General features: G+C 35.3%; 1 protein-coding gene across 28 annotated transcripts in view; it reads left to right on the top strand.

The window, feature by feature from the left end:
• Positions 1 to 14,283, top strand: part of EYA4 (EYA transcriptional coactivator and phosphatase 4) — a 154,544-nt gene extending 140,261 nt beyond the window's left edge. For 22 of the 28 annotated variants that reach the window (XM_038176297.2, XM_038176293.2, XM_038176292.2 and 19 more), the window contains 6 exons: positions 5,473 to 5,531; positions 5,646 to 5,806; positions 7,297 to 7,411; positions 9,241 to 9,362; positions 11,547 to 11,647; positions 13,336 to 14,283. In XM_038176297.2, coding sequence (XP_038032225.1) covers positions 5,473 to 5,531; positions 5,646 to 5,806; positions 7,297 to 7,411; positions 9,241 to 9,362; positions 11,547 to 11,647; positions 13,336 to 13,416 — 639 coding nt within the window. In that variant the 3' untranslated portion in view covers positions 13,417 to 14,283. Of the gene's footprint in view, positions 1 to 5,472; positions 5,532 to 5,645; positions 5,807 to 7,296; positions 7,412 to 9,240; positions 9,363 to 11,406; positions 11,508 to 11,546; positions 11,648 to 13,335 lie in introns of all 28 variants that reach the window. The other 6 variants (XM_038176305.2, XM_038176303.2, XM_038176299.2 and 3 more) reach the window with 1 other exon arrangement.
• Positions 14,284 to 18,557: the final 4,274 nt, after the last annotated feature.

Genomic DNA, 18,557 nt, shown 5'->3' with positions numbered 1-18,557 from the left:
CGGCAGTGCTTCACAGACATTTTGTTTCACTCCAGAAGTCTGTATGTGCTAAAGTGGAATGTGGCAGCCTTACAGCTGTGTTTATTTATCTCTTTATTTATTTTGTGGAACAGACAGTGGATGAAAAACAGCTCTTAAATTGAACTGCAGACTTTTCAGACCTTCCCCTCACCTAAATCAGTTGTTGTCTTAGTCACAGTGGATCCCTGATTTCCCTCTGTGTACAGATATTTCTCCACTAACAGCAGGTGGAAGACTTTGAGGTTTTGTGTAAAATGCTAGAGAAAGGTCTTTGGTGAATGAATACAAAAAAAAAAAAAAAAACTTTTGTTCCTTTGTCAGCTGTGGGCAGTGGGAAAAGCACCACGCTGAAGTCCTTGTCGTGCCCTGCAGACCTTACTTGTTCTCAGCTCTTTTCATGTCAAGAAACTAGGATCTACTTCACCCTATATCTGCACTGTACTTCCTCTTTCCAGCAGCAGAAACATAAGACAGTAAAACCCTGGATATGCCTTCACCAGTCGGTGTTTTATTGCAGTCTAAGTGAGTCATCACTTGACAATGCAAGTGCATTCAGTGAATGTTCTCTTTCTAGTGCCCTGTACCAGGGATAGATTCCAAATCAATTTTTCAAAGCATTGCTTAAATTTCTTTTTAGCAGACCTTTGCCCTTGCATGTTCAGATTTCATGTGACACCCAATGAACTTTAAGCCTTTCAGTAGCATGTGCCCAGATTTCTTCAAGCTTGTGCTGCATTCAAGAGGAAGAGTTCAGCAAAATGGATCTTTGACCTCTTTATATACTTTATTCTTGGTTATGGCCATTGAAGCTTCATTCCATTCTTTATTTATTTTATTTGTAGATCTCCAATTCAGCTTTCATAGGTGACTCTCAAATCTGAGTCATCATCTTTTGTATATTCTTCATAGAATGGTTTTAATATCCTGTGTAAAAATTCATACACCAGTTCATTCCAGAGCTTGAACATTACCCTGATAGTTTTCAGTTTTAGATAAATCAAGAAAATGTCCTTGGGGATGCTCTTTTAAAATTTCGTAATCAGTTTGATTTATTAGATTTGATTACATTTCTATATGCAATTAGGTCTTTTCTAGCTTGGAATTCAGCTTTGTTTCAGAACTATTATAAGATTACCAAAATTCCAAGCTTTTTACTTTGAAGCATGGCATCTTGTGCCAAAGTACATAGATGCATCCTTTAATATGCAGATGATTAGATCTGTCTGTTTAAACACGTTTGCAGAGCACATGGCCATTTCTAAGCACTAAATATTACAGTGTATCTACACGATGACCAACTGAGAATTCCCCAGTTACCCAGTTCTCTTTCTCTCTCTGCTTTCCTTCCTCCATCCTCCCACAGGAGGAGGGAGGTAGGCTATGATCTTGGTGATGATCTGCTGATAGTCATTGTCATCAAGACATGAGACCTTCAGTTCTCACTGGATATATGTTTTTCTTTTTTTATTTTTTTTCAGTAGACAGATTATTGAGATTACTTATACTTTCTTCATCTCTCTTTTCTAGTGCTGAGCCATTAGGTCTCATACCTTCTGCCTTGCTTTCATTTACATCCCACAATAAACCATGTCTCTGGATTTGGCAATTGTAATGTACTAGTGAATTTATATTCCTTTGTATTCCTTTATATTTCAGTCACAGCATCTTCTAGGCTCCCCTTTTTTCTCTTTCTGTCTAGGTTACAAGCACTGCATACCAAGGTTTAGTAATAACAACCAAGTTATTGGAAGTTATCACATACAAAAATAAAGTTTTCCTTCCTTTATGCAAATCTGTCTCACTACAATGACTGCTGATGCAGAAATTCCAATCTGTTGAGACATTCCCCACTGACCCAGTAACCCATGTCCTAATCAGCCAAGCTGCAGTTTTATTTCAGCCTAGGCTGTTCTCCAGCTATTTCATTCTCAGTGTATAAATTTTAGTTAGTTTGAGAAGTATCACTTGGGAGGGCAGTTGGTATTTTGCCATGAAAATAGGAGTCTGGTGCTCTAGAAAGTTCATGTGCCTAAACAATGTTTAGAGCTGGGACTAAGATCAGTAACAATAGCCAGAGTAAAGCATTCTGTTCTCAACCAGGTAAGGAATAGAAGGAAGTTTTTGTTCTTATCTCAGTATTAATTTTAAGGCAGCTTTTAGAAATATTGATAAAACATGCTATGCACACCCACAAAACAGTTTCTACAGTTTGCAAGCATGAATTTGGACATGAATCTTCCAACTCTATCATCAGTGTAAGAAAAGTATATTTATTTCAAACAGACTGAATTACATTTCCATTTATATCATAATCGTATCATATTCTAAGGAAGGTTTTGTTTTGTTTTGTTCTGTTTTCTCATGAGAAATGGAAATGAGGGAGAAAAAATAGATATAAATAAGTCCTAAAACTTGGGAGGCAGGTCAAACTGTTTTTAACAGAAAATGAAGCAAATACATAAAAAGGGAGATTTCTGTATAATCTGAGAAAGCATAAAATATTCAACACGAATATTTTAAGGGTGATTTGTTGATTCTGCACTCTCAAATTTTCAGTCTCTAAAACTTGCTGCAAAGAACTGACTGCTCTGAGATATAATTTAAATTGGTACTGCTTCAAGCAAAAGCCTGTTATTATACCTAGATTCCTATCCTGTACACTCAGTATTATGACATATATTTTTCTTTCTTAGTTTTGACCTTGCACTGACTTGTGACTTGAGTATAGTCAATACTGTAGCTGCTGTGAAAAGGATTTCACTTTAACATTGACAGAGATCTTTCCTTTCCTCCTCCCCTCAACTATTTGGTCTCTTTTACAAGCAATTCAGATTTAGTGTTGTGCCACCAGTTGATGAGAACTACCTCCACTCTGCTTAAGCTGCCTGCTTTTCCTTTTTCTTTTTCTTTTTCTTTTTCTTTTTCTTTTTCTTTTTCTTTTTCTTTTTCTTTTTCTTTTTCTTTTTCTTTTTCTTTTTCTTTTTCTTTTTCTTTTTCTTTTTCTTTTTCTTTTTCTTTTTCTTTTTCTTTTTCTTTTTCTTTTTCTTTTTCTTTTTCTTTTTCTTTTTCTTTTTCTTTTTCTTTTTCTTTTTCTTTTTTCTCTTTCCTTTTCCTTTTCCTTTTCCTTTTCCCTTTCCTTTTCCTTTTCCTCTTCTTCTTCCTCTTTCATCTTTTTCTTTTCTTCTTTTTTTTTTTTTCTTTTTTTTCACCCCAAGTAAAATGTAATCATTTTACTTGAAGTTGATGAAGTAAACAGGACAAAATAAAATGATGCGAAAAGTGGGGGGCACATGAGTTTACTGTTGGTCAGCAAATGAGTATTGCCATATTGCTTAGGAGGTGAGCAATAGATCTTAGGGGAGAAGAGAAAGGGGAAAAAGGAGGAAGGTACGGGATGTTGTTGATTTAGATCCTTTCATATGGCTGAAAACTTAGCAACTTTATTTCAGGAATAAGAGGCAAACAATCATGTTTCCTTCTTCTTCTGTTGCTGAAGCCAATGAAAAAATTGTTAGATAAAAAAGTAAAAGTGAACAGCTGAGCCTTTGCCACCCACTCGTATTAAACTTAATTAAATTGTCAGTGGAACAGTTATCTGTAATTTTCAAGGCTGGAACAATATAGCTGAACAGCTTAACAAAACCCAAACAGCACAGGAAGTCCTTCTTATCCATGAAGACTTCTGTGTACTCTCCATTTAATTAGTACATGTTCAAATACACAGGACCATTTTTTAAACTTCTAGAACTATCTCATGCTTTGACCAGCTCCAGTGTAATCAGTCAAGGTGATTAGGAAACCAGATGCTGCTCAGATATTGAAAAATATCAAGTTAGATTTTTTTTCCCAGTGGGACCTTTCATCTGATTTTTGAGCTTCTTTTCCACACTGGGTGGAGTCCAGTTGCTTTTTTTTTTTTTTTTTTTTTTTTTTTTTTTTTTTCTTGAGTGTAAATAATAAATTAGGATAAAGGAATGAATCTTTTATTTCAGCTGTCACTTCCCTTTTTCTTTCTCTTTTCATCTGCTATTTACATCCAAAAGCACCTTCTTTAAAATATTCTAAAGCTCAAGCTAATCTTCTTAGACAAACCAAAAACTTCTATTTCTCCAGTGGGGAGAAGAATGATTCATTTTTCTTCCTTGAATGCAGGTCTTTCATGCTTGTCTTAATGTGTTAAGCTGAGCTCAATTTGGCCATTAATTCTTTTAGACTTGGTACATACTTTTTAATTATGATCACTTGTATTAAAATGAAGTATGTGTTTATTTTATACACAAATTGCTATTTTTTTTAACTTCATGTGGATAAAAGTCTACTGATGTTTTCATTCAGGGAAAAGCAAACAAAGTTTTAGACAGAAATGGTAGTTGCTTGCGAGAAATATTGTTTGAAGTAGATGACTCAAATGACTATTTGAAGCATTAAACTGTTCATTTTGAAAGTGCAGCTTCCTTTGTCTTATGGTGAGACTAAATTGGAAAACACTAGCTGAGGAGTCATTTGTATGTAAATACATCCTTGAACTTTTTCATAAAAAAATAGGATTATGTTAATAACAGCTATTTTAATTTTAATTTTTATTTTTAAAAATCACTTCCATACAGTAATGTAAAGTCTCTGAATACTGAATTTCCAGTGTGTCTTTGGGGTAGGTTATTGCTGCTAGCAACTACAGAAATTAGTAATACGATTCCTGCTTGTATTTACTGTTGCATGGTGGCTTGAGTTTTTTATTTATTTGTGCTTCTCCTGCATTTTCCTATCTTTCTCCTGTAACTTTTGTGCAGAAAATGATATTTAATAGCTACCCAATCATAAAAACAGACTGGGGGGGGGGGGGGGGGGGGGAGGGGGTGGCGAGTGGAGGGGTCAGGTTTTCAGTGTACCTCAGTTCCCAGGAATTACTTCCATCCCTTTTGAAACCAGGAAATAGTCAAGTTAGTCAAGTTCTCCAGGACCACTTGATTGTCTGCAATTTCCCAGCCACAATCATTTGGATAAATCAAGACAAGAATCTGATAAGCATCCAAACTCCAAGACACTCAACACAAATTACATGCCTTTTAAGGTTCATCATCACTAGCTTTTAGAGAGCAGGGGAATAAGCTTACAATGATTTTGGACTATTGGTGTGCTACAGAGACTACAGGAGTGAATTGTAATTGTCCTTTTTTCAATTTAAATATTTTTTTATGGAAAGTCACACTAAAATTACAGAGCACTTTTCTAAAGGCCTGTTTTAACTGATAATTTATACAGCACAGGAATTAAAGGTTGTATTGTTTTAAGGAAATTGATGGTGGTAAAAAGCTGTAAGTGTGCATACACTGCCATCTTCTGGTTTAGTTAGTGGCCTGCAACGATCATATTTTCATCTGTATTGAGCATATGGTGAACACATTCTCCTTTAAAATAATTTATCATTTGATGTTTTTTTTTTTTCAACAGGAATGTGATCAAGTTCACATAGATGATGTTTCTTCTGATGATAATGGACAAGACCTAAGGTAAGATAGAGCATTTACTTTTTCTTTTTTATTTTTTTTCTTTAAAGATTAAATACATTAAGTATTTACAGGAGTACATTGTATTTATTTTTACTGTATTTTGGGTGTTTGCAGTACCTACAGTTTTGCAACTGATGGCTTCCATGCAGCTGCAAGTAGTGCAAACCTTTGTCTGCCAACAGGTGTAAGAGGAGGGGTTGACTGGATGAGGAAGCTGGCTTTCCGTTACAGAAGAGTAAAAGAGTTGTATAATACTTACAAGAACAACATAGGAGGTGAGTTTAATTGTCACAAACAATTTAGAATGCTGGTTGGGTTCAACTTCATGGCAATGAACTTTTGCCAAATGAAATTGCCTTGCAAGCCACAGAGTGAATAGAAAATTACTTGACTGGATCTTGAGCTATTGAAAGTCCCTGACTGTACGGACAGATCCAACATTGTGCTGTTGTGCAGGAGAACCAGAGATGGAGAAGCAAGGCAGGCTTCCATTTTATTTGCACAGAGGTCCCTTTTCTCCTTCAGATCTAGATTAGTTGTACCTACATCCTCCTGACTTACTTTTGGTAAAGAGACACTTATTCTACATCAAACAAGTTGTTACTCTAGGAAAGAGGTTGTGTAATTTCCACAGTACAAACTACTTCTGGCTGGTCTTCTTTTACGTCCTACAATTTCTTGAACCAGTTGGTAACAACATACTTGCTGCTTAATTCTCTGCTCTGCACCTGCTAGTCTGTTTTCTCTAGTGGATGCAAAAAAAACTCTAACATTGCCATACCACTAGTCCCTTTTGTTAACTCTATAGCATACACAGTTAATTTTGTTTGCAAGAAATCCACTTTCTTTTGGGACAGGAACTCTTCTCTTACTAGTTTCATTCATGTACTCACTCATGTAAGTGCCAGCAAGCCTTTAAGAAATCATAGCAGCCTAGTGGCAAGAATCTGTCCTAGAGAGTCCTGTGCAACTTGCAGAGGCCTCTTCTGAGGAAGGAAATAGGTCTACCTCAAGAAGTCCTAATCAATAGGACTACCTCAAGAAGAGACTGAGAGAATAGGGAATATTTCTAAAGCCACAGTTGAAGATGAAACAAGGCCAATCCAACCAGGAAGCAATCGAAGTGAACACTCTCCCATTCAACAACATAGACTTTTTCAACTCAGATGAAATTTATTTCAGAGCAACCTGAAACTCAAGGGAAATCTCACCTTCAGCAAAACTAGCTTGGTGTTCTTTTACTATTGCTTGCCCTTTCTCAGAAATGGGTAGCAGTCTACTAACATGGACAGTGAATTAGTCGTTAGCTTAATGATTTTCTAAATTACCTAAATCTGGCATATGTATATTTTATGTTTAGTAGTTCAGAGTCTTTAAATGCCACAGGATAAAGCAACAAGAGCAAAGGGTAGTAATAGTTGGACGGCTTTTAATTGTTCTGCCTTGCCCTTCATTTATGTCATGAATGGAGTTTTTATATATTAAGAATACTTGAATCATTAATATACATAGGTTTACTAAGTTTTTCTTATAGAATCTCCTAATGCATCCAAGATTGAAAAAATCCAAGATTGGTTTGAAAAATATGTACTTTTTAGAAGTACACTTTGAACATAGTCATGTATACTCTATATATGAAAAATAATAGGATGATGTTTTTTCATATTGTGGTGAAATGTAAAATTGAAACAAATAGCAAAAATATATACATTCCAAGTAATACAGAATTTAATTTTATTTATTTTCTTGCTTTTTTACATAAAAGGACTCCTGGGACCTGCTAAAAGAGATGCATGGTTGCAATTAAGAGCAGAGATTGAAGCTCTGACAGACTCCTGGCTAACAAATGCACTTAAATCATTATCAATTATCAGCACAAGGTATGTATTGAGTCTACTATTAAAAATATATATATATATATTTTTTAGCTTTGGATATGCAATGTCTATTTCTGACATTTTAGGTTACAATGCACTAGTACGTTCAAAGAACAGTATAAGGCTAACATGACTTTTGAACAGGACATAGGAAAGATTCTACGGAAATTGATTTCATTTTCTGTGATTCCAGCATTTACTAGTATGAAAAGTCTTTCAAAATGTGGTATATGTTCCTGTGTACATTGAAAGAGTATTTTAAAATTGTGAGCCACCCTTTATTATCTTGCAGGCAACATCCTCTGAACTCCAGGTTTCTGTTCTGGGCTTCAATGTTCATGCCTATTTGCAGTGGTACCTAAATACTATATAAATCCCAGAACACAAAATCATTTTCTTTCAGTTGTTCCAAATTAATCAGTATGATTAAGCATATATAAAAGTTTTCAGAAGAATTAATATCTTTGTTTGATGCTACAACTGAGATAAAATTCTGGGTTCCCAGTCATGAGACATAAAATCAATTGTTCTTCTGAAGTAATAAAGCTGTGAGCAATGCTGCTGATTACTCATTTAATATGTATTTCAATATTAATATGTATTTCATTAGAAATTCCCCCCCCCCCAATAAAAATGGTTTAAAACTGTAATGTAAGAGCAATGTTAAGCCATCTTGCCTTCTGAATAAGTCTGGGAAAAAGCAATCAGCATTAAATTAAAAGAGCAAACATGAAAAGATGCTGAAAATGACTTTAAATGTAATTACTTTTGCAATAAGCTTCTCAGCCATTCTTTATTTTTTTAACAGTCGTAAGCACCTCAAGAAAAAAAAAAAGTTAAACAATTTTTTTTTAACAAAAAAATGTTAAATGAAAATTGTGTACGCTACCATATGTAGCTCTGCATTTCTTTCCAAATTGCTAATCTTCAGAAAAACACTGTATAGTAAAGATCCGTTGAGCTTTCGAAGATGAATTTGTTGGAAGAGTTATCACTTGCTCGGTTAAATAATAGTCTTTTATCTTGTCTCAAAGAATTGTACAGTTATAAATCTTCAGAAAATATACCCATGAGGCAGCTAAACATTACCTAAATGTTACTGACAGGAAGCTGAGATACATTAACACAGAAATAGCACCCTGTGGTCTTGCTTGGAGCTTTTGGAAGGACCAGGATCAAAAGTCACAACTAGTGGCTCTCAGCTCCATGTTCACATCACAGTCATACTGTTGTGTCTGCAATGGCCTGGCCTTCAGTTTTCTGTTGTGTAAAAGCTAACTCAGCTTCTCCATTCAACTTTTCAACCACTCCATTCAATGTTATCTTCTCTCCCTTTTCTCAGAAAAACTCTTATTCTTGAAACATGAAGAAAGTGATGTCAGTGTGCAGAAATGTATACTGGCCATTTATTTTCCCTCAAGACAGGAGTAACAAATGGTATTTCTTCTTTCTCCTAACACTTCAGTTTGGCTGGTAGCTAGTGCCAAGTAATCACCAGCAGGAAAATGATGCTTTGAAGTCATTGAGACGTCTATTCTCAGAGGCAGTTAGTGATCTTATATGTCTATTTCAATGGACTCATCTTCAAGGACCTGGTTTTCATAAATCAGCATGGAATACTTCCTGCAAATCATGCCAACATAAGTCTTAAAGGATTTTGCCAAAATGTTTATGTATATTTTTCTGGAAGTGATGGTGCTGAATAGCAAAACCCTGTGAGTGAAAGTAAATGTAGAGGAATCTTGAAAATATGCTCTACAGCTGGTTCACTTCATCAGCATTTGGGTAATGATTTTAAACTATTCAAATTTAAATTATTTCTCTCTTTTTAGGAGTAACTGTGTAAATGTGTTGGTAACAACAACCCAGCTTATCCCAGCACTTGCAAAAGTCTTGTTATACAGCTTAGGAGGAGCTTTTCCTATTGAAAATATTTACAGTGCAACCAAAATAGGTAAGAAAATTATTCTTTTATCTATTCTGACTACACTGCATTATCAATAATTCTTTGTCTGTATTGAATGGATTCAAAACAATTTACTCTTACATTGTTATTTAAAACATGCATGTTTAAAGTTGTTTATGTCAGTAATAATCCAAATTCAGCTTCCTTTTGGTTATTCCCAAAGGCATAAAGTTTCCAATACTGAATAAAAGCCTCAGAAACAGAAGCTTACCTGCAATCATAGTATATCACTGAGGGTAATGAAAACTGGTACCAAAAGAAGCTGGGCTGATGGATGCCATATCCTATTGCTAGCATACAACAGAACAGGCTTGTGTAAAGTTTGGAAATTCATGGCATTTGGAAATCAGATCCCAAATTGTCTTGCAGCATAAGAAAAGTTACCATTCTTGTGAGATATGACACAGCCTACAATGACAGATAATTTTGGCAGGTTTTGTGATTTACGATTTATTAATGTAAGAATGCTTAATTTCAATACCTGTGATATCTCGTATAACAAGGAGATTGACACTTCATTTACAAAAGTATTACAATTCATCTCCTTAATGATTTTCACAAGTGAAAAAGCTTGTGAAAAGAAGTTAAAAACTAAAAATATAAAGTGTCAGGAAAATCAATTATCTCTATTACCTGTTAATTAGCTTTAGCTCATCCCTTGACACAGAAATGCCTCGAATCCTTTAAAAAAAGTCAAGGCACAAAGTAGCCTCAAAACAACATAACATTGAACAGCCTCTGGAATTAATGTCATCTGTCATACAGCCTGTATATGTTGGCTTCAGTTATTGAGATTGCACTCAGGCCAAAGGAAGGAGCATTATGAAATCACGCCAACATTGTGCCAGAGGGGGTAGAGAGTGAAGTAAAGTCTTTGGAGGCTCTGTGGAAGGAGTCCTGCACCATGATTTCCTTCCTAACAGCAGTGTGGATAGAGTTACATCCACATCAGGAACACGCAAACTCTTTTGAGTACAAGATCTACTTTTCATCTCAGTGAACTCTGCACTATGCTGAGCACAGGAAAAAAACTGTAGTTTTTGCTTGCACATAATGAAATCTCATCCTCGTTCAACAGTTAATACGTGCAACAGTTTTTGCAATCATAACCCTCTTCCAGCTGAAAAAAAAAAAAAAAAAAAAAGGCAAGAGAAGAGCACTATGAATCATAGATCTAGAACTAAGGAGCTTGTGAGAAGAAACTGAAAAGCCTGGGGCGGGGTTTAGGGTATGTGGAGAGGACATACTAACAAAGCAGGTATGAAACTATTGCAAAGGGGAAAGAAAGAATCTTTCTCCACACTGATGGGAGGTATGACAATAAGTGATGATTTAATTGCATGTGTAGGTTGCAAATCAAAGAGAAATTTCCTAATGGAAAAGTTAATTAAATATGGAGATTGCTTGTGGAAACAGTGAAATTATCATATCTGAACAGTTTAATTATCAATAGCATAAGCATTTAGTGATAAAACTGAGGCTTGGGAAGATGGGTAGATGACTTTGCAGTTTATTGTTTGTTGTTACTGGGATAGCCTGCTTGTTTTCACTATCCTCTAAAGAGACAGATACTTCATGGAATTTCTCCCAGGAACCTGTTGTCTTATTTTATTTTCTGTGTCCGTTGTTCTCCAAACATTTCTCTTGTTCTCTTTCCATTGTTCCATGATGCATTTTTGCAGATACGTTAAAATTAAAATTGTAGCTGTCCTTGAAATATTATTACTACAATAATAGGGAAACATTTAAATTCATTTATTCTTTCACTAACCTATTCATTTTCACAATGCTTCTAATTTCTTCATCTTACTTAGTGGCTTTCCTGAAGCTCTTAATAGATTTATGTTTATCTGAATCATCTTAGAATCACTAAGGGAACTAATTCCTTCTCAGCAGTCTCAGCTCTAAGTCCCAAGGCTGGAAACTATAAAAAAGTAGTAGTAGTAGCAATGTCTTACCACTACAATAATCCTTTGTAGAGCGTCATGATAACTTGCTTGATAACTTGAACAAGTAGTGCATTGTTTTTCAGGCAAAGAGAGCTGTTTTGAGCGTATAGTGTCCAGATTTGGCACTAACATAACTTATGTTGTGATTGGAGATGGCCGAGATGAGGAGCATGCAGCTAATCAGGTAACTTCACTCTGAACTCTTATCTCATTTATCTTCCAGGAAAAGAAAGTTGCTTTGAACGAATAATGCAAAGGTTTGGCAGAAAAGTAGTGTATGTTGTAATTGGGGATGGTGTAGAAGAAGAACAGGCAGCAAAAAAGGTAACCTGTCTCCTGAAATGTTGGTGTGATACATAGCTACTAATGCAAGCCTTTCTGTTTGCATTTCTGTCAGTGTTGCACAATGGCAGAATGACAAATAATTTCAGTCTACAGGTGCAAGGCAACAAGAGCATGATGAGATCAGCACTTATAGTAAAATGAACCATTTGGATTCTAGCATTTGCTTCATTTCAGTTTGGAATGAAAAAAATGCAAAATTATTTAAAAATAGACCCCCCCAAAAAAATGATTGGGTCAAAAATGTCTGACTATTTCAAGCAAATTACAGATAAAAAGAAGACAGCAGGGGTTTGACATGAAGGTTGGTTGCTCATTTTCACTGTTTTAAAGCAGTGAAAACAGAGTGGTTTCAAGAGAAATGTTACAGAGAATGTGGAAAACCATTAAAAGGACTGTGAAGATTTTTTGTTAACATTAACAAAAGTATGTAGGTAGCTGGAGAAAATATGATGAATTAATAATTTTTAGAAGCAAATATTAATAGTTTGCTTCATTTGCATCAAGAAAGACACATCTGTAAATGGAAAAAGAAAACAGCATACTGATTGTGCACCAAATCTGTGTTTCTAAAAATTAAAAAAAAATAAATAAATCTGGAAGGATTGTTTCCTCATCTTACAAACAAAAGTCTAAACTTCACCAGATAAGTTTTCATGTTCAAAAAGATGAAAATGGTAATAATTTGAACTGTATTTCATAGTATGGGCCCTGAAAATGTTCAGAAAAGTGAAAATTTTTGCCTCAGGACATCTGCACAGGGCAGTTTACATAAATATCTTTGTCCTAGCAGCAGTAAAATTAAGCGTGTTTTTAGTAGTAAGTTTTTACAACGTAATTAGAATTAAAAGAAAGTGAAAATATCTGAAATGCTCATTCCAAATGGTTCCTTGATATAGGTACAGTACTGGTGATGGGTCTTTCATAGTTTGTGCTAAACTAAGGTGGTTGGATTGTGTACTTCTTTCCAGTTTGGCATGCTTTTTTCTTAATGTTGGCTGTATTGCATGAATAGATACAGAATTCAGAGGGACGGATGCCCATTACAAATAGATCTGAACAGAACTTGAACTGAACAGAACTGAACAGAACTTGAAAGTATAATTTTTATTGTAGCCTGAAAAATTGCTGAAAGAGTAGTGCATATACCTGCACTATACACTGATGCTTTTTGTAACACACTATCTTCTTTTAGAAACTGAAATGTGCTATTTTCTCCCCCACCCTCCTTTTTTTTTTTTTTTTCTCCTATAAGGACAAAACTGTAATTTAACTCTGTTTTAAAGTGTTGTGTGTGAACCCTCATTTAATGAAAGTCCTATAACTTTGTCAGATGAGCTTGCAAAGTATAACAAGTGGAGCAGAAACCGTTAATGCTCCTTTGTATGGGTTTCCATAATAAAAATATAGCAAATAGCCCTTCATAAATAATGGGCTCTTTCCAAAGACACTATTAAGAAAGACTGTCTAATTATTTTACTTCCAGTTGAGCTATTAACATCAGATCTATTTTGGCCTGATTTTTGTCAGTACCTTACTAGCAAAAATCAATCCTAAAACACAGTGGTGTAAAATCCATGGTGGTAATCTGACTAGACTTGTTATCAGACACCACGCTCTGTCATAGCATTCATTGTTCCTGACCTTTTTCCCCCCTCTGATAAACACAGCACAACATGCCTTTCTGGAGGATATCCAGTCATTCGGACCTCTTGGCTCTCCATCAAGCACTGGAACTAGAGTATTTGTAACTGTGTTCTAAAGTTGGCGATCCTTTTTATATATATATATATTTCAAGTACACTGAAATTTTATGTGTGATTCAGTGCCTCTGGCTTTACACATATGAATTGTCTTAAGAAGGGAAGAAATATTTGGAATTAAAAATTCCAAATTGAAGAATTCAGATTGCTGAATGGAGTTAAAACGTTAGTGCTACGTAAGGAAGCTCTATGGTCTTATATATGCAACGTTTTTAAATGAATTAAAACTGTGGAGGTTGCTGGTACACACCAAATGAGCCCTGACAGGAGTGAACAAAGGACTCAAACTGGCAAAGCACCAACACGCGTTTTCCAACCGACAAGGTGGTGTTCAACAACATTCCTCAAAATGGGATATATTCTCAGCACTGAGGTTTGAACCAGACTTTAGCCTACCTAACCCAGAAAATCTGAATTGGAATGCACTCAGACTGTATAATGACAATCCTGTCTAGACCTGTAATTTGTGTAAATTATTGATGAAAATAATTTACTGTGACTTTATTAGCAGCTGATTTTGGAAGTGGATGCAATTTTTCTTTCTTTTTTGGGGGGACAGGGGAGGGAGAGGGTTATATAATATTGTCTCTTTTATAAGTTTGGCAAACAGAATGTGCATAATGATGTGTTGTGCCTTAAAGAAAAGACTGTGTTTGTGTGTTATAATGTAATTTTGGTTAAAAACTATGTAGATAAACAAAAAAACAAAACAACAACAAAAAAAAAGATTTTGTGATAATTTTTGACATGACCAAATTTGAAATTCAAAGAAATCAAAGAGCAGGGCTGCACCAAAGCATTTAAGTATTTGCTGCAGTAAGAAAAAAAAATAATAAAGGAAAGTTTGTGTTTTTATTCGGATTCTCAGTAATTCCATTGATTGTTTGAGGAAAGTTAAGAGTATGTTGGGAGGTTGATATTGGGGACCGCTACCTTGAAAGCTAAAAAAAAAAAAAAAAAGTGTTTAACACCTTCAGCATCAGTTCTTGATTCTCTGATGAGAGTGCTAAGAGCCATATTCGTGAATTACTTAGTCTGCTGAAAGCCATACAGTGAGTACATCTGCTGTGTGTGAAAGAACAAATTCCCACCCAGCAGAAAAAGGTACCTAGAGATCACTGGTGGCATTACCAGAGGGTGAAAATGCGGTATTAAGCACAGATAAGGGATAAAACACGAGTTCTTTAGAAAGAAAAAAAAAAATCCCAAAGAATCTCTTACCAGTCAGATGCATAAATTATTCTACATTTAGTATATTCAGGATCAACACAGGCTGCTGGAATTGCTGGCATTATGACATTGACCCTTTCAGGAGCACAGTCTAGCTTGGTAAATATAACAGCATTTTGGTGGCTTTTCCATTGTGTTCCACATAAATTTGTCTTCTGTCTTGGGTCAACATGATTTTCTTCACCTATTTTTGATTACATAAGAGTAATTCTGTGATTCTGTGATTACACAGAAGCAACACTAAGAGTCTTTGAATCCAGAAATTTCAATAGCATGTCAGATATATGAACAGCAGATAAGTAAGGGATTTTTAATGAAGAAATATTGAGAAATATATTACCTTAATTTTATTCATTTCTATTAATAATTATGGTCCACATGGTGATAATTACCTTGCAAGTTTTGAACATGCTGCCTTTCAGCTTTGGAAAATGAGCAAGCTCTGTATTTGACACAAGGTCCCTAGCATCCTACATGCAGCTTGAGCACTCTGAAGAAACTACAAGTGGTTCATCTCTCTTTGCAGAAGAAGGAAACTGATTTTTGGTGTATATCACTGTACATCTAGATGCCTAAGGTTTCCTGTGCTACGAGTGTGCAAGAGATGTTAAATGCAAACTCCAGAATGCTTACACAAACACAGTAGTCAGCACTGAGATGTTCTTCCATCTATGTGCTGTGAAGCACGTGCTGTGAAGCCAGCATATGTCTAGTCATCAGGTATTAAACAAATTTCATCTTTGTTGATTGCATGAAACTTATTTGGTAGGCGAAAGCCTAAAGCCATTAAAAGGCCAATGCAAAACTCCTTTATAATTTCATAAAAATGGAAATCTTTGCTGCTTTGGAATTTGATATACAAGTCACCAGACAATGAACTAATAATTTTTTATCACTGGAAAGTATGAAACCATCAGATGAGACTAGCGACATATAAAATCATTATACACTAGCTACTTGGGTGATAGATTTGTGTGTCCAACAAGCAAAAATGACAAATACCTTCTTTAAATATACAGTATTTGCCTATTCAAATTTGGCCTAAACGTACATTTTCATAAAACCTGTGGTTCCAGCTTTTCGTAGTCTTTCAGGTGAGGAAAAAACGGGTTTCTACTGGAATAGGAAAAATTTTCAACAAAAAGCCCCGCTCAAGTTCCAGCATCAGAACATTGCATGAGAATCTCCGCATAAAAGTTTTTGTTTTAAAAAAATAAAATAAAAAGTAATAATTGGTATGGTGAAGTAGCTTATATTTATTTTCCTTTTTCTTTTCTTTTTTCTTTTTTTTTTTTTTTACAAGTGATAGTGTTATTTAAATGCATGAAGCAATTTTATTTCTTAAGTTTTGTTTTGTTTTGTTTCAGTTTTTCAGTGTTCTTTTCCAAATCAGAAGTAAAAACAAGCAATAACCAGCAACAATTATTAGTTCTTATAAAAGGTTTGCAGTAGAGTTATGTTCAACTCTCCATGGCAGGTACAGCTCAATTAATATACCGGACTTTCAGAGAGGAGATAGAGGCAAAAGGAGGGAAATTTTTCAGAACAAGACAAAGTTCTGATTTTAATTTGGATTCTGTGTCTTAATGTAGCAGAAGTTAATTATAAAGATGAAAAATCCACAAAAATGCACCAAAAAAATCAAAGATTTATCTCAAAAAAACCTTCATAATCTTAAAATTCTAAAGCAAAATTTCAGAATACAAATACTCTCTTCCTATGCAAAATTTGTTATATATATCTTTGAATGAAACTATGTTTTGTAAGACTGCCTTGTAGAAAGGACTTACTGTGATAATAATAATATACTGCATGAACTATACAGAGGAGAAAATAACCAAGGCAGAGTTGTAGTCATGTGAGACTGTTTCAGATGGGCCTGAGTAGATTCAACTGAAGGTTGGTCATTTTGACATTGAGTGCATTTTAATTCAACAGCATATTCATTAGAAACTGCCTTCCATTCATCCTCTCCTGAATAACCAAGATTGAGCACAATGTCATGTTTGCAAGTATTTTGTGCAAATTAAGTATAGGATATAATGCCTTTTGTTGATTAGCAGTTTTCAGTCAGTACAGAACTTGAATGTTCATTAGGCATTTGAATAGTCAGCTTTCAGAATACAAACACAGTGGGATCGCAGTCACAAAGTATTAACGTAATAGATATATAACTCCATGCAGCTCAGTATATCAGTAAAAGAGGAAGCAAAAGCTAAAAATGATTTTTCTTTTTAGATGCCTATGGAGATAGTGAACAAAGGTATAGGTGGCAGCTAGCTCCCAGAACTGATTTCACTAGAAGCAGCAGTGTTTACATCCACAGTAGATGCAGAGTATATTCCAGTGTAAGCACCAACAAGAGAGATGCCAACCCAAAATCCTGTATACAAGCACACATAATATCAGAGCAGGTGAAGTCCCACAACCAATCAGAACTGCAGAGTTTATGGGAAACATGGACTTGGCACACAGTAGCAAGTCTAGAGTTTAGCTGTGAGGGTGTATCCAGATCCAGGGTTTTGGTTCAAAAGTCATCTCTTCTTTACAAGAGTGATACCATGCATATGCTTTAAATGAATATGGTATTTAGTATCTCTGAAGAGGAGCTGAAGTGACATGAGCCAAATCCCAGCAAAAGCAGCATTTTTGAGATATAATTGAAGCCAAGGGTCTCTGTCATGTATTAGAAGATTATAGTTTATTAGGGCCTACATAATTTAAGAAAATGTAAATTAAAATTGAAAGCTTGTAAAATTATGTACATCTTTACTATTTCTCAATAAATACACTTGGAAATGTTATTTTCTGCACTATATTATGTTGTAAGATGTTTAGTTTGTGGTTGAAATCCTCAGTACATGATACCTCTTATGGGAACTGAATGTGACTTTGAACTCTTAAGTATGTCCATGATATCTCAGTGATCCATGTAAGGAACAACTCCATGACCTTGTGGTCTGGTAAAGACTGGCTTCTCTGTGTGCTGTTTGCAAGGTGCAGCCCTTGTGGGGAACTGAAGTTTCCTTACCAAGACCAGTAGATGTTTTGTTCCAGATTGCAGCCTGAGAGACAATGTGTTGTGGTTTTTTTTTGTGATAGCCTGGGGACAAAATACAGTACCAGTGTGAAAGCCTAGACATATAACACATTAATTTAAATTCACTTACCAAGTCACTTACTAGTGCTATGCTAATATCCTTCTTATGGACCACTACTTCCAAAGCATGGGCTGTATGGGAGATGGACTGAGCTACTGAGGAGCAAGTGGCCATTCCAGTCAAAGCTGAGCTTCGTGAAACTTTGTATGTGTCTTTGAGAGTGGTGCTTCATGTCAGGTGCTGGCCTTGGCTTGCAGGATGCAGTGCCGCTGCAGTCTGCTTGCACAGGCTTTAAGGCAGTCACTTCAAAAGCAGGGCTGCAAGATTATCAGCACACACAGATGTGACGTTACAGTCTTGGAAACAACATCGCAAGTGGCAGATCCTCAGTAACCACAGTGCTTCAACCACAAGAGGCAGACCACAAACAGATTTTTTTCCCAGGAGTTAGATTAAAGCATTTCTGTTACACAGACAACTGTTTTCTGTGTAAAGATTCCCAAGTGATGACAAAGACACTGTTTTCTCTGATAAACTGTTCCTTTGTTTAATTTTAATGGCTATGGTCTCTCAGTGTCTATTAGTAGACAGGGTAAAAGTTATGTGTTATTTGCAACATTATATAGATGACTGTGGCTATCTGGACATTGCACAATACAGAAAATGCTTATTGACAAATAAAAACCTTATAAAAATGTGCATATTTTCAAGTGAATTAAAAATATGTAATAAATTTCTTCATGTTTACTGGTTACACTGGAATGTAATATGCATCTGTGGGTACGTGGTACTTTTGCC

This window comes from Anas platyrhynchos, chromosome 3, assembly GCF_047663525.1.
Source record: "Anas platyrhynchos isolate ZD024472 breed Pekin duck chromosome 3, IASCAAS_PekinDuck_T2T, whole genome shotgun sequence".
Lineage (NCBI taxonomy): Eukaryota > Metazoa > Chordata > Aves > Anseriformes > Anatidae > Anas > Anas platyrhynchos.
Note: the sequence above shows the minus strand (reverse complement) of the source record. Positions and strands in the feature narration are given on the sequence as shown.